Source organism: Sinocyclocheilus grahami, unplaced genomic scaffold, assembly GCF_001515645.1.
Source record: "Sinocyclocheilus grahami isolate Dianchi unplaced genomic scaffold, SAMN03320097.WGS_v1.1 scaffold450.1, whole genome shotgun sequence".
NCBI classification, from domain to species: Eukaryota; Metazoa; Chordata; class Actinopteri; order Cypriniformes; family Cyprinidae; genus Sinocyclocheilus; species Sinocyclocheilus grahami.
The window spans coordinates 1,222,935-1,238,299 of record NW_015505629.1 but is presented as its reverse complement, the minus strand read 5'-3'; the positions used below and the strand labels follow the sequence as shown (position 1 = coordinate 1,238,299).

Sequence of the window (15,365 nt, the reverse complement as noted above, 5' to 3'; positions counted from 1 at the left end):
GTGTGTGTGTGTGTGTGTGTGTCATGAGGGCTGAAAGAGTTTCCTCCCACGCAGGGTAAAATTAATTGCCGTCCCCTCCAGACACCAACACACAGATTAATCACCGCACACCTTCACAAACACCGTACTGCCGACACACACACATAAACACACACACACACACACACACACACACACACACACACACACCCCTCACAACCCAAGGTCTTTATCACACACAAGCACACGAGCATGAGGTGAGAAAGCAGCGATGGTTAACAGAGTGAGGGTCAACGCCAACAACAGCCTGAGAGCCTCTATCTGTCCTTCATCACACACCCTGAGAGACAATTACTGGAGAGAGTGAGAAAACCGGTCAGTAATTGATCTCAGAGAGACGGGCTGCTGATCTGGGGTGAATATTTGAGGAACAAACTGGAGCTCCAGAGAAATCCAGATGAGAAACTGTCCATCTAACGAAGTTATCTATAGACTAACAAGGAGAGACACATCCAACTGATATAATGATAGATAGATAGATAGATAGATAGATAGATAGATAGATAGATAGATAGATAGATAGATAGATAGATAGATAGATGGCCAATTACAAAAGATTTACACAATAGGGTCTTCAAAAGAACACACACTCATATCCCATCTGCCATTGCAGCTGCTATTTGTTGCATTATTTTTATGTGCATGGTGTGTGTATCTGAAATTCATTTTACTCCCTCTTTTTTAAACAAAACTACCAATACACTGGAGAGGTCTGAGTTAACAAAGTATTTTGTGGTAAATAAAAGCTGCATGTTTACCCAGAAGCCTCACTCATTTGCAGATGGAGTATGTATGTACTGTATATCTATGAGCACACATGTCGTTTCCCACAATCCCCTGCAGCTTCCCCTCATCACTCCAGCTTTATATCAGCCCTGACTGAAAAGAGCAGGTGTTTCTACTTGTTCAGGTTAAAACCATCCTCCCACACACTGTCCAAACCACCTATAAGACTTCAGAACTGAGATGAGACACATAGAGCGCAGAAAACTCCTCTCACAGACTCATCAGCGCTCACAAGCACAGCAGATGGGAACACTGTCTCCAAAAGACATCAACCTACCAACTACATCTGATGCCATCTCTATAAGCCCCACCCTCAGATTTACAGCAGTCACTGTAAGCCACTGTAAGCCTCACCCTCTAATTTACACCATTCCCTGTAAGCCCCACCTTCAGATATAAACCATTCATTGTAAGCCCCGCCTTCAGATATACACCATTCACTGTAAGCCCCGCCCTAAAATATACTCCAGTCACTGTAAGCCCCACCTTCAGATATACACCATTCATTGTAAGCCCCGCCTTCAGATATACACCATTCACTGTAAGCCCCGCCCTAAAATATACTCCAGTCACTGTAAGCCCCACCTTCAGATATACACCATTCATTGTAAGCCCCGCCTTCAGATATACACCATTCATTGTAAGCCCCGCCTTCAGATATACACCATTCATTGTAAGCCCCGCCTTCAGATATACACCATTCACTGTAAGCCCCACCTTCAGATATACACCATTCACTGTAAGCCCCACCTTCAGATATGCACCATTCACTGTAAGCCCCACCTTCAGATATTCACCCCCCATCTGTTAGCCCCACCCCTTCAGTCCCCAGGCATGGTTCTTACTATGTGAAGCTCCAGATAGTCTCCGAGACCCTTGGCGCTCTCCACTCGCACCAGAACGGCCTCCTTCAGCTGAGTGCTGAAGCCCACAGCCAGCCGGTCTGCCCGCGTGCTCGGCCGGTCGTTCGGGGGCCACGTGTACGTGATGAGGGCTCCTCCACGGCCGAAGATGTAGGTAGTCCCAGCTGAAACAAACAGACAGAGACACAAACACACAATCAGTGACAGAATGTTTCAGAGAGCATCATTCTAGCAGCCAAGACTGAAAGAGCAGCTGAAGGTCACTGCATCTCTGCTCAGGCGTCACACTCTCTGCTGTAATGAGGCACTGCCGAGCTTCCATCTGCTTTAATCGTGTGTGTGAACGGAGCCGCCGTGTTGACGCTCATGACTGATTGTGTTCAAGAGACTTTCCAAACGTTTGGCTCTGCGGGTCTGAGATCAAGTGACAATCAGCACCTGTGAACGGAGGCCTAATGGACCTTCATCAGAGCTGAAGCCTGACTTCATACGACTCGAGCTCTCCAGTGAGCCAACGAAGCACTGAAAATACATCTCTGACAAACAAACACGCTCCGTAGAGATCAAACGATTCCTCATGATGATAATTAAGAACAACTTTAATTAATACATGCTGTTGACAAAAAAGAAAAACGTAGATAGAGATTTTACTGTATTTTTGATCAAATAAATGCAGCCTTGGTGAGCAGTAGGGGTGTGAAAAAATATCGATATGGAAATATATCGTTGTCCTCCTCTGTGCGATACGAGAATCGATACGCTGGCACCAAATATTGATATTTTAATTAATAAAATAAGGCGCTCTAAATAGACTGCTCCCAGTGTCTTTACTTCATGGCTCCGCGAGGTGGCGCTCAACACATTAATGAGGGAAACGTGAACGTAAATGTTTTTAACGGGATGGTGGACAGCAGTGAGGAAAATAACAGACGCCCCAGCCACGTTTAAGTCCAAAGTCTGGATCCACCTCGGCTTTTATACCATTGATGGGACAAACAAAATCGAAAAAGAGTAGGCGATATGCAAGAACTGCCTGGTGAAAGCACACTCGCTGAGAAAGCGGCTAAAGCTAACGTTGCAAGTAGGGGTGTGCACTATCATGATTTTTGTTTGTGGACGATTAAAATGTCTCCACGATCTGCTTTTGAAGGAATATGGTAGTATCGCTACAGCAGAGTATCAGTTCTGGCGTCTCCGTCTCAATCTACTGAACAACGACACACACATTCACATCAGATGTTACTCAGCGGTAGAGTCACACTCACCGACACTGCACTTATTCACAATCACAACAACAGTACATTATTTCATCTACTTTAAAGTCTTTCGGTTAAACGTTTCATTCCCGTGCTGTTCTGACATGTGCTTTTTCTGAGTGAGTACACCTGAAGCACGCACCCTAAAAACCCTGTCAAACAGCGGCTGATTACTGGACTGAGTTATCTTTCTCGTCTTATTGCACTAATACCGTCAAAAACACACAAGATTAGTTATGTCTAAAGTGAAAGTAAACAGTTGAGAGAGAAATGGATGCACGCCTGTATATTAGACGAGTGCAGCTCTTAAAGTGACAGCAGCCTAATAGCACTAATGCTGCTGCTTGTCATTAAAGGGACAGTTCACCCAAAATTAAAATTCTTATTTACTCACTCTCATGTTGTCCCAAACCTGAATTAATTTCTTTCTTGTGCTAGATACAAAAGAAGATATTTTGAAGAATATTGGAAACCAAACAGTTTCTGGTCCCCATTGACTTTGATAGTAGAAAAAAACTACTACCAGCAACCAGCAACTGTTTGGTTCCCCACATCCTTCAAAATAATTTTTATATTCAACAGAAGAAAGAAACTCATTGAGGTTTAAAACAGCTTGAGAGAGAGTAAATGAAGACAGGTTTTCATTTTTGCAGATTTTTTGCAGGATTTTCAGCAGTTTGGTCTTGAGTAAAGAGAGAAAACATGCACTTAACCTTTTCACGGGCATTTTGTTTTCATAGACAGATATCGTGATGCATCATTATAGGATTGTCTAGCAATGTATTGATTATCACAGAATTGCACTATCGTGATATTATCGGTATCGTGAGCCATGCATCGTGTATCGTATCGTGAGGTACCCACCCCTAGGTGAGCAGAAATCATCAAAAACTGTGTAAAAATGAACACTGATTAACTATTTCTGCAGTTACGTTTACATTAATGCATTTGGCTGATGCTTTTATTCAAGGTGCATTGCATTGCATTAAAAGTGTACATTTATTTGATGAATTCATGCATTCCCTGGGAATCAAACCCATGACCGTGGTGTCACTGTTATCCAGTGTTACAGGAAAAGCAGCTACAGGACAGCAATTAACACACGTTCTGACCAGTAACCCGTCTAACACTGACCAATTCCTTCTGAAAATCAGAGCATGTGAAGATGAGAAGCGGTTGAGAATGACAGCGGGTTTAAGCGCTAATAGCTTAACCTGGAAGAATGAAAAGAACAAATGAAAAGGCAGAAATAAAACGAAGCGTCGCCAGCAGGATTTCTAAAGCGAGCAGCAGAACATCAGCCACGCCTCCACAATTACAGCCTGGCCGAGAAACGCTGTCACAGCCCAGCCGTTCAGAAACTAGCAACCGTTTCGCATTGATTGGGAGCCCAGACTCAATCGCTCCTCTAGCTTCCCTCGGGCTACAGCCGCTTCACACTCGTGCTGCTGGTTGTAGTATCTGGCAACCGACTAATTATCAGAGGAAAAAAACATCAGAAAAACACAAGAGCCTCATGGGAAACAGAGCGAGGAGGAGGAGAGAGGAAGGCAGGACTGAACTGTTTTAGAAGGAAAAACAAAAGCAGGATGAGAGCGAGACACAGTTTCCTTTCATCACGTCTCTGTTCATGAAGCGACGTCACACAAACCTGTTCTCAGAACGCAAAAACAAAGAGAGAGTGTAAAAATGGCTGCCGGGAACGGAGGGAAGACATGTCTCTCTCTCACTATCCCTCCAATCTCATTTCTTCTCCTCATGAAGCGAGCCGCAGCTTTATTGTGCTCAACTCATTCTCACTCTATCATGCACACACACACACACACACACACACCTCACTGAGAGTCGATCACATCAACTGACAGACAGACAGGCGTCTGAGTGAATGAACTCGTGTGTGTCTGTGAATGTCATGCTGTCAGTGAGATGCTCTGAGTGCTAAAATCACTGTATGCACGAACAAAACAGCTTTAAAAAGTTTATAATTGATAATTTGAGCTCAGGTTGTGTTCAGTAGCTCGACTCATCCTGGTTATTCTAGTTCAATGTAAACACACATTCCTGTAGAGAAGCAGATCTGCAATCACAGAGCAGAAGTCTTCATCCTCATCCTCATCCTCACAAACCTCAGTAATGTAGAGATCAGCTGACCTTCAGACCAATCAATTCAATAAATCACAACACATAAGCTGCCGTGAATAATCAACACACCTGCAGTGCATGCCGACTCGAACCCGACTAACCAATGGAAGAGTACAGACCAGAACATCACAGAGACTCTATCACACAAGACAGGAGGACAACGCCTAGCAACCAAACACAGCACCCTAGCAACCACTCAGAACACCCTAGCAACCACACACTGCACCCTAGCAACCACACACAACACCCTAGCAACCCCTCAGAACACCCTAGCCACCACACACAACACCTTAGCAACTGCACACAACACCCTAGCATCCACACACACCACCCTAGCAACCACACACATTACCCTAGCAACCACTCAGAACACCCTAGCCACCACACACAACACCTTAGCAACCACACACAGCACCCTAGCCACCACACTCAACACCCTAGCAACCACTCAGAACACCCTAGCAACCACACACTGCACCCTAGCAACCACACACAACACCCTAGCAACCACTCAGAACACCCTAGCATCCGCACACAGCACCCTAGCAACCACACACACCACCCTAGCAACTGCACAGCCTTGTCAGATTGTGATGTGACTGATGTGCTTGATTTGTTGTGCATCCAGTGATGAATTATAATGACTGCGGCTGATAATGAATGAGTGTATTGACTGTGTGTGTGTGTGTTTAATCAGTGGATGAGTCAGAGACACTAGAGACAGCTGTCAGGTGAATGTGTGCTTGATTCTAACACTCTTAATTGCTGTTATTACAGGTCTAAATAAAAAACAACAACAAACAAGCAGTCTGGAAACTAAGAAAATAATCGAAAGAACAAGTTCACTCTCTCTCACACACACACGCACACACACACACACACACACACTCACTCACGCACACACACACACACACTCACACTCACTCACGCACACACACACACACACTCACACTCACTCACGCACACACACACACACACTCACACTCACTCACGCACACACACACACACACTCACACTCACTCACGCACACACACACACACACTCACACTCACTCACGCACACACACACACACACTCACACTCACTCACGCACACACACACACACACTCACACTCACTCACGCACACACACACACACACTCACACTCACTCACGCACACACACACACACACTCACACACACACACAAACTCACTCACGCACACACACACAATCACACACACACACACACACTCACACACAATCACACACACACTGACACACACACACACATGCACACACACACACACAGTCACACGCACACACAGTCACACACACACACACCATTGGACCCCATTGACTTTCATTATATGAACAAAAAACACTGCAACATTTCTCAAAATACCTCAAAAACATCTATGTTCCACAGGTTTGAAAAACATGAGGGAGAGTAAATGATGACACAATGATCATCTGTGGCTGAACTGTCCCTTTAAATGTCATTTCAAATATCAAGACTTCATATGATTATCAATATCAAGCCAGAAAGCAGCAGCAACTGAAGTGAGGACATGTGAAGAGCTGAGATCCTGATCAATGAAGTGCTCTTCACGCTTCAGACACACGGCTCTGTGAGGAGCGCCGGCCACCGTAATCAAGCAGCAGGACCTGAGTGAGAGCAGGCCTTTCATCTGCGGGTGAAGAGCACTCGCGGGATCGATGAAGACGCAGCGCTGCTGTTTTGGGGGATTTGATCGATGCAGCGATGTCCAGCGGTGGGTCAATCGAGTCTCAAGGTCAATCGTGATCAGAAGGGCCTCAGGTTATTGTGAACTGACACTGCAACTATTAGAAATCATTTTTGCTGAACAGACGTCACTGTTAGCAGCGCTTCAGCAGCAGGAGAATCAGCTGGATCTGAAGGACACACATCCTGCAATATTCTTTCATCGCTCTTGTTCTGCGTGGCTTGCGTTTCTTCCTCTCTCTTGCCGTCAGAGCGTCCCCTGAGTGTTTGCCCGTCTTCTCTCTCGTCCATCACGTGTGTCAGTGCAGCAGAGAAACTGATTATACTGATTTCTGAAGATCATGTGACACTGAAGACTGGAGGAATGATGCTGAAAATACAGCTGCACATCACAGAAATACATTACAGTTTAACAGAGATTCACTTAGAAACAGCTGTTTTACATTCTAATAATATTTCACTGTTTTACTGTATTTTTGATCAGATGAATGCAGCCCTGCTGAGCAGAAGAGACTTCTTTCAGAAACATGAACAAATCTTACGGACCCCAAACCTCTGAAGAGTGTTGTAAACGCACACAGCATCCAAATAACATGAATGAAAATCATCACAAGCTCCTGTGATCTTATGAAGAATATAATCTAATAAAAGATGATAGATTTCTGCAAGACTGCACATCGAACCAGACCTCACACTCGGAGACTGAGGGAAGAAATCAGGCCGTTTTCCCATCATGACCTACTTCACATCCCTAAAAACACAGCGGAGCGTCAGGAGCGAACGCCTGAGAGACACCAGGACAGCCTCCCTCACAGAGACGGCCAGATCTCCTCTTAGGACAGACATCTCGTCACAAAGCAAACCTGGAAGATATTCTGTGTGTTGAGCTCAAAGGCCGAGCATTCAACAAACACTGATCCAGAACTCACTAAACATCAGCTGACCTCATCTGACTCTGCACTCAAAAACCAGCGTTCCTTTTTCAGTCCATCTGTTTGAGCCATATTTATGAGCTCCACGCACGTGCATAGTTAAATCTGTAGATCATATAGTGACCGTGTCTCTCGAGAGGAACTTGTCGATGTCGGTTAGACAGACTTTCAGTGGATTGAAACCAGGGCTGTGAACTAAAACTAGAAGTGAAGCTGATGAGAAGCATGCTCGAGCCATCGAGTCTGTGGAATCAGCTTCAGCTGTCTGAATGCATCAGCTCGGGATCTGACAGCGCATCAGAACAAACCGAGGAGAGCACGACGACTGTACGCTCGGCACATGAATGTAGAAGGACACACGATGGCCCGTTTCATTCCTCAAATCAACAGCCTCTACTTCAAAAGCTGCGCTGCTTCTGGGTCTGAGCTGGGAATAATATCACATATGATCAATCATAATCAGCCGAACATCGGCCTTCATGCCTCTGATGGAATGTGCGCTTGTAGTGTCTTCAAATCTTAAAAGTATATTTTTAATTTTGGAGATAATATTATTAATGCTATAAAAGGCCACTTTCATGAGGGTTTCTTCACACTCTTCACTACACTTACAGTGTTATCTTAGTAGTATGTATTTATATACAATTATAGCTGCTATTCATTTTATATTTTTAGCTTTCGTTTTAATTTCAGCTTAATTTTTTAGTAATTCTGTTAAGTGCTTTTGTCATTTTTTTTGCTGTTATTATATTAATTTATTTTTATTTCAGATATTATTATTTATTTCCAGATTCAGTTAGTAATTGTAATGCAACTTAAACCTGCCAAGTTATTTTTTTCATTTCATTAATACATTTTAATTAAATTTGAAACAGCATGCAGTTTTGTGTCCACAAACATTAAATTCAGTTCATGCTTTAGCATTCGCATTTAAAGGATATTAATGTAAAGTATATTTCCATGAGAAGTACACTTTTTGAAGTGCAGTTGTTTTCCACAAGGGTGCACTAGTTTAGTTTAACTGCAGTGTACTGGTTGAGGTATTGAATTGAACTGACGCTGATAATGATGGCTAATGCTGTACGCCAGTGCGTTTAACAGTCCTGCAGGCGTCAGAATAAATGAGCAGAACTCAAGCGTGCTCCATATGTTTGATGACCGGCGAGATTTATTCAGCGTCTTTCAATGTGAATTAAAAGCTAAGATTGTAAAGCTAAAGAAAGTTTCCAGAAGTGCAGGATGTGGCATCATTCAGTGCCAAGAACAAAGACGCGGCACTCGGCCATGTAATTAAAAAAGCTTTCACATCGCTCCCGCTCCCGCTCCCGCCCTGCGTGGCCATTAAAACACTGGGCTTTATTAAAATTTGAAGAAGCACACAGAATCTGAATGTCGAGACCCGGACTGCCTCGGCAGGACTCAGCCTGTAATGGGGTTTTGCTAAATAAAACATCCAGTGCGGATAAACAACACAAGACGGATGAAATATTGAAATGGCGCACGCTTCGTGTCCTCATGCTAATGCCAAACGCTTCAGTTAGTGCAGAGTTCAAATCAACTCTGAGCAAATGAACTGTGAGAACTGTCAGCAGACAGAATCAGACACACTGAAGACATGAAATAAGACCTGGTGTGTGACGTCAGAACGAGACGAAACAGAGAAAACTCTGAGCATTAATGATCAACTGATTAGCAGACCAGTGGATGACTGACTCCTTCACCAACCACACCTGACCATATACTACTGACTGAAAGATGTTTAGATTTATTGATTTTTGTTGTAGAAATCAATACTTTTGTTCATCAAAGAAGCATTAAATTGATTAAAAGTGCATTTATAAATAATCTTCCAAAAGATTTCTGTTTCAAATAAATGCTGTTCTTCTGAACTTTCTGTTCATCAGTGAATCCTGAAAAATAAAATGCATCACAGTTTCCACAGAAATATTGTGCAGCACAACTGTGTTCAGCATTGATAATAATCAGAAATGTTTCTCGAGCAGCAGATCAGCATATTATACTGATTTCTGAAGATCATGTGACACTGAAGACTGGAGGAATGATGCTGAAAATACAGCTGCGCATCACAGAAATACATTACAGTTTAACAGAGATTCAATAATAATAATAATACTATTTCACTGTTTTTACTGTTCACTCACACGTGCAGCAGGTCATTCAGGTTTTTCACGCATCATGAAGCGTCACATACTGTAAAGTTTATATACTGTAAACAGTACAAGCAGCATTACAGTCATCATTAGATCATTAGAGTCAGAGGAACGGAGGAGCTCCAGAGACGCTCTGAAGAAAGAAGCAGAAACAATAAAGACGCCAGCGAGAGGAAAGATGCGCTAATGCAGCTCCGCTGATCTGACATTAATAAAAGAGCTGAAACACAGACGGCTGAGCATCACCATCTCACCTACACACACACACGATTCGCTCACACTGCAGGCGTCTGTTTGTTCTGTGTTTGTCACGCCTGACATTTCCTTCATTCCTTTATCACTCTTCATCGCTCGTCTATCCCACACTGTTATTGAGCAGCTCTTGTTTTGTTTTTCATCTCTTCCAGTGTGTTTATTTGTTCGCGTTCAGTAAATGTCACCGGAGACCCTCACGACACACGGAGAGTACATCCACCGCAGGACCGGCACCGACACAGTACATTACAACCAATTAATAGGAAACTGATGAAATTGTATGCTTTTGTTTCTTGTTTTATGAATATTGATGTAGAGCTGCTCCTGGTCTGTGTTTCGCTTTTAGAAAAGCAAGATTAATCAAAATAAAGCCAGAAATGTGATATAGATTGGTGCCATAATCAAATCACAAATGTTCTTAATGTAATGAATATCTGCGTTGTGTGTTTCAGATTGATCTAACGGACCGATGCTGCTCCAATTCGTTGATCAAGATTAAACGGATGTCATCAGCAACGTGGTAAACGTGCGCCGGTATGCATATGACTTAATATGAAGCGTAGTAACGGTCCCGTCCGTAACACAGTATGGAGATGAGTTGTTGATCATAATTAGAAAGGACATAAGTTCTATTAAAGCATGTCAATGCAGTAAAATACAGACATAAATGTACAACTTAAACATCTTGAATAGGGCTGGGCGATATGGCAAAAAATAAAAAAAAATAAAAAATAAATTCTGAACGTTTGACCCATTCTCGATTTTTACGAAATGAACAGCAGCTTTCAGCCTGTCACCATGATGCAAACATGAACTTTCAGACATGCAGTAGTAGTTCTTTACAGGTTTTCATTCGATTGCGCTGCTTTTCCATTGTTTTTTCTATGTAAACATGGACGTGTTTGACTGTCGTGCTTGCGTCTCTTGCAGAGTCTCATGCATGCAACGGCATTCTAAACACACGGTGCTCAAGCTGTTTGCTGGGGTGATATTACATATATCAATAGGGAAGAGGGGCCCAATAATGTATTTTGCCTATTTCACAATAACAGGTAACTCCGGCCCTGCAATGAATGAGACCCTGCAGGTAGGGTCAGCATGTGGGAATGAACCGGATCTCTGAACACAGCAGATGATCAGACGCTCTTCAGATCAGCCAATCACAGTCTCACAGAGGGACCGTGGGTCTCAGTCTCTGCAGGGACGCCGGGAACAAACCCATCTCACACACACACACACACACACTGATCAATCAGCTCGTTCAGCTGCAAACACCTTCACTGAATCAAAGTACTAACAAACAGCTTGTGTTTCCTGTAGAAACTAGTCAATAACAGCACAGAACTAAACCACCCACAATATCAATAACTACTGAAACAGCTGATCGAAAACAAATGAATCAAACATCCTTCTCTCCTCTTCTGAAGAAACAATGAGCTTCTCTCATACACACACACACACACACTCAGATACAGGCGCAGGTAATTGCTACAGGACAGACGCTTTCAGCAGCCTTACAGCAGACGCCCATTAGTGACCCTGAGGTCAAAGGTCACGACCTGCTGTCTGCTCAGTCTGACTGACTCTCTCTCTCTCCCCCAACAGATGTGACATCATAAACAAACATCTCCAGTGCCGCTGGTTCAGTCTGGATGAGTCATCTGTAAATAAGATCCTCTATAAGAGTGTCCAGACCCCAGGCGTCCCAGCGTCCATCAGCGTCTCTCTGCTCTCTCACATCAATCACGTTAGCAGACGCCCATTAGTGACCCTGAGGTCAAAGGTCACGACCTGCTGTCTGCTCAGTCTGACTGACTCTCTCTCTCTCTCTCTCCCAACAGATGTGACATCATAAACAAACATCTCCAGTGCCGCTGGTTCAGTCTGGATGAGTCATCTGTAAATAAGATCCTCTATAAGAGTGTCCAGACCCCAGGCGTCCCAGCGTCCATCAGCGTCTCTCTGCTCTCTCACATCAATCACGTCTAAAGTGTCCCAGAAATCTCTGCAGGGACTCAGGTGTCCTCTGAGCATCTGATGGATGAGGAGGGGTTCGACATCGTTCTCTCCTCCTCCTGACGTCCATAATCTTCATGTAGCTCTAAATCTGAACCGCATCCTCTGGATCCCCGGATGCCGTCACCCGTCCTGTCAGCAGCTCGTCTAGGACGGATAACTAACCCTAACTGGCCCCTTTACGGAGTAAGATGGGGTTCAGACAGACAGAAAGACAGATAATAGAATGAAAAATCCTTAGATGGACAGCTCTTTTGCTGTGTGTTAATCGCTCCTAGTGGCGGACATACAGACAGACAGACAGTGTGTTTGTGTGTTTCTCCTCTATCTGAAGGTCACTGCAGCGGCCGCTGGCTTTATTTGTTTCGTCGTGTGAGCGTTAACACATCGCCTGAGGACGTGCCTGTTATTTCCTTTATGGCTGTGACGGCTGCGTAACCTTTACAGCGGCTTTGATTGTCAAATTCTGCTGCAGTTCAGCATCTGATATCAACAGACATGTGTCTGTCTGTGCCTGCCTGTCTGACTTTCCATCTGCTTGTTCGTCCAACTGTCCATCCATCTATCAGTCTGTCCATCTATCTGTCCCTCCATCCATCTGTCCATCAGTCCATCAGTCTGTCAATCTATCTGTCCCTCCATCCATCTGTCCATCAGTCCATCAGTCTGTCAATCTATCTGTCCATCAGTCTGTCCATCTATCTGTCCGTCAGTCCATCAGTCTGTCCATCTATCTGTCCATCAGTCTGTCCGTCTATCCGTCTATCAGTCCATCAGTCTGTCCATCTATCTGTCCGTCAGTCCATCAGTCTGTCCATCTATCTGTCCATCAGTCCATCAGTCTGTCCATCTATCTGTCCATCTATCTGTCCATCAATCTGTCCATCAGTCCATCAGTCTGTCCATCTATCTGTCCATCAGTTTGTCCATCTATCTGTCCGTCAGTCCATCAGTCTGTCCATCTATCTGTCCGTCAGTCCATCAGTCTGTCCATCTATCTGTCCATCAGTCTGTCCATCTATCTGTCCGTCAGTCCATCAGTCTGTCCATCTATCTGTCCATCAGTCTGTCCATCTATCTGTCCGTCAGTCCATCAGTCTGTCCATCTATCTGTCCGTCAGTCCATCAGTCTGTCCATCTGCACTGTAGGAACTGTGGTTTAGCAATTAAATTCTACACAAATCACTGTTATCAAGAAGATTTATTTAAATCAGATTTCTGATTGAAACTGAAAGAAATCATCCACATCAGGACCATCTGCTCAGTATCAATATAACATGAAGCAGCAGAAGTTTTGTTCACTGTTCTCACAGAAGCGTCTGTGCTTCTGTCTCTTTCATTCGGCCCGTCATTGAGTCTCACACACACAGAGCTGTATTTGACTTACAGCAAACACACACGCAAATCCTGCAATTAGCAGTAATTGCTGTGAAAGCATCTGATCGTGGAGCGTCCAGCGGATGGTCTCCGTCTCTCTCTAATGAACACAAACGCCATTTTAATGCCACATAAAACACCAGAGATGCTCGTATTTACTGCATCATCACAGACATGCCTGACGAGAGACAGACAGTTTATTTAAATCAGATTTCTGATTGAAACTGAAAGAAATCATCCACATCAGGACCATCTGCTCAGTATCAATATAACATGAAGCAGCAGAAGTTTTGTTCACTGTTCTCACAGAAGCGTCTGTGCTTCTGTCTCTTTCATTCGGCCCGTCATTGAGTCTCACACACACAGAGCTGTATTTGGCTTACAGCAAACACACACGCAAATCCTGCAATTAGCAGTAATTGCTGTGAAAGCATCTGATCGTGGAGCGTCCAGCGGATGGTCTCCGTCTCTCTCTAATGAACACAAACGCCATTTTAATGCCACATAAAACACCAGAGATGCTCGTATTTACTGCATCATCACAGACATGCCTGACGAGAGACAGACAGCACATGATATGAGTATCTGACTTTAAAGGCACAGTCCAGCCTAAAACGATCATTCTGTCACCCTCACGTCATTCAAAACCTGTATGACTTTTTTATTCTTTCTTCTGTTGAACACACAACATACTATGAAGAACGTTGGACCCCATTGACTTTCACTCACATTGAGACACTGCAGACATTTTGACCCGTTCACTCAAGCAAACGCCGCGAGCATCACATAAACAGCATCGTCTGAAATATTCATGACTCTCAAAAAGACCTCAGGAAGAGTTCCTGATGATCATGTGCTTGAAATTGAGCAAATGGTCTGTTTCCGAAGCTCTTTCAGCTCGGACCGGAACAGAGATGTGACCTGCTGCTGAAGAGGGTGAAGCCTGAATTATTGACGAGTCCGAACACCGTATCTAAAGAGCTCTGCTTCCTCAATAATTCATCATCCCAATCAGATAAAGGTCCATTCAAAACACACACAGTCACTGCAGCAGAAGGTAAAGATTACGAGCAGGAGAACGAGGCAAACCGGTGGACAGGTGAAGCCAAACATGCAGCCGGTTCATTTGAATTCACCCTATTTATAGTCAACATGCCACTCAGCTTAAGTTTGTCCACTGAGCTAGTTGTGGTGTTTCTGTGTGGCTTCTGGAAGAGCCTTAACCCTCTTAACCTCTTACATACAAAAGAATAGAGGATTTTTTTTAATTGAACAGTTTATTGAACATTTAGACAAACTATTTATTTTTAAAAGATGCATAAGTATTTCTCTTGAGGCTTTTCTGGCTGATATAGTCTGATACAGTGAAAATATGGAGGAAAAAACAGCTACATTTTATGGGACTCACACTGACCAAAAGCATGAATTTTCTGTAGATGCTGATATTGTATAACAGTGCAGCAGATACTGATATCAAATTATCTAAATATCAGTCGTCTTTATATCTCCAGTAATTTCAGTGAGATGAGATTGAAATGCTCCAAACATATAATGCAGTGATTGAGAGCTGAAGAAATAAAGGCTCCTCAGAAGATGTGAGATGTTCTGGAGGCTTGTGAAGATCATTCCTCCGCTGAGGAACAGTGAAAGTAAAGCTTCTGGAAACAAACGCTCCTCAAAAGATCCTGAGGATCAGATTTGAGACTCTAAAACATGATTGATGGAGAATCAAGTAAAGCTGAGCTGCTTCAGTCCAGTAAGTGTTCATCTGGAGATATTACTGACGTTATTCTGACCTTTACTTG

The 15,365-nt window shown here is 43.7% G+C and overlaps 1 protein-coding gene across 1 annotated transcript in view; it reads right to left on the bottom strand.

Annotated features, from left to right (window-relative positions):
• The window catches only part of LOC107552438 (neurexin-2-like), a 172,188-nt gene that overhangs the window by 70,754 nt on the left and 86,069 nt on the right, over nucleotides 1-15,365 (bottom strand). The window contains exon 7 of the mRNA XM_016234321.1: nucleotides 1,671-1,852. Within this exon, the coding sequence (XP_016089807.1) occupies nucleotides 1,671-1,852 (182 nt within the window). The remainder of the gene's footprint in view (nucleotides 1-1,670; nucleotides 1,853-15,365) is intronic.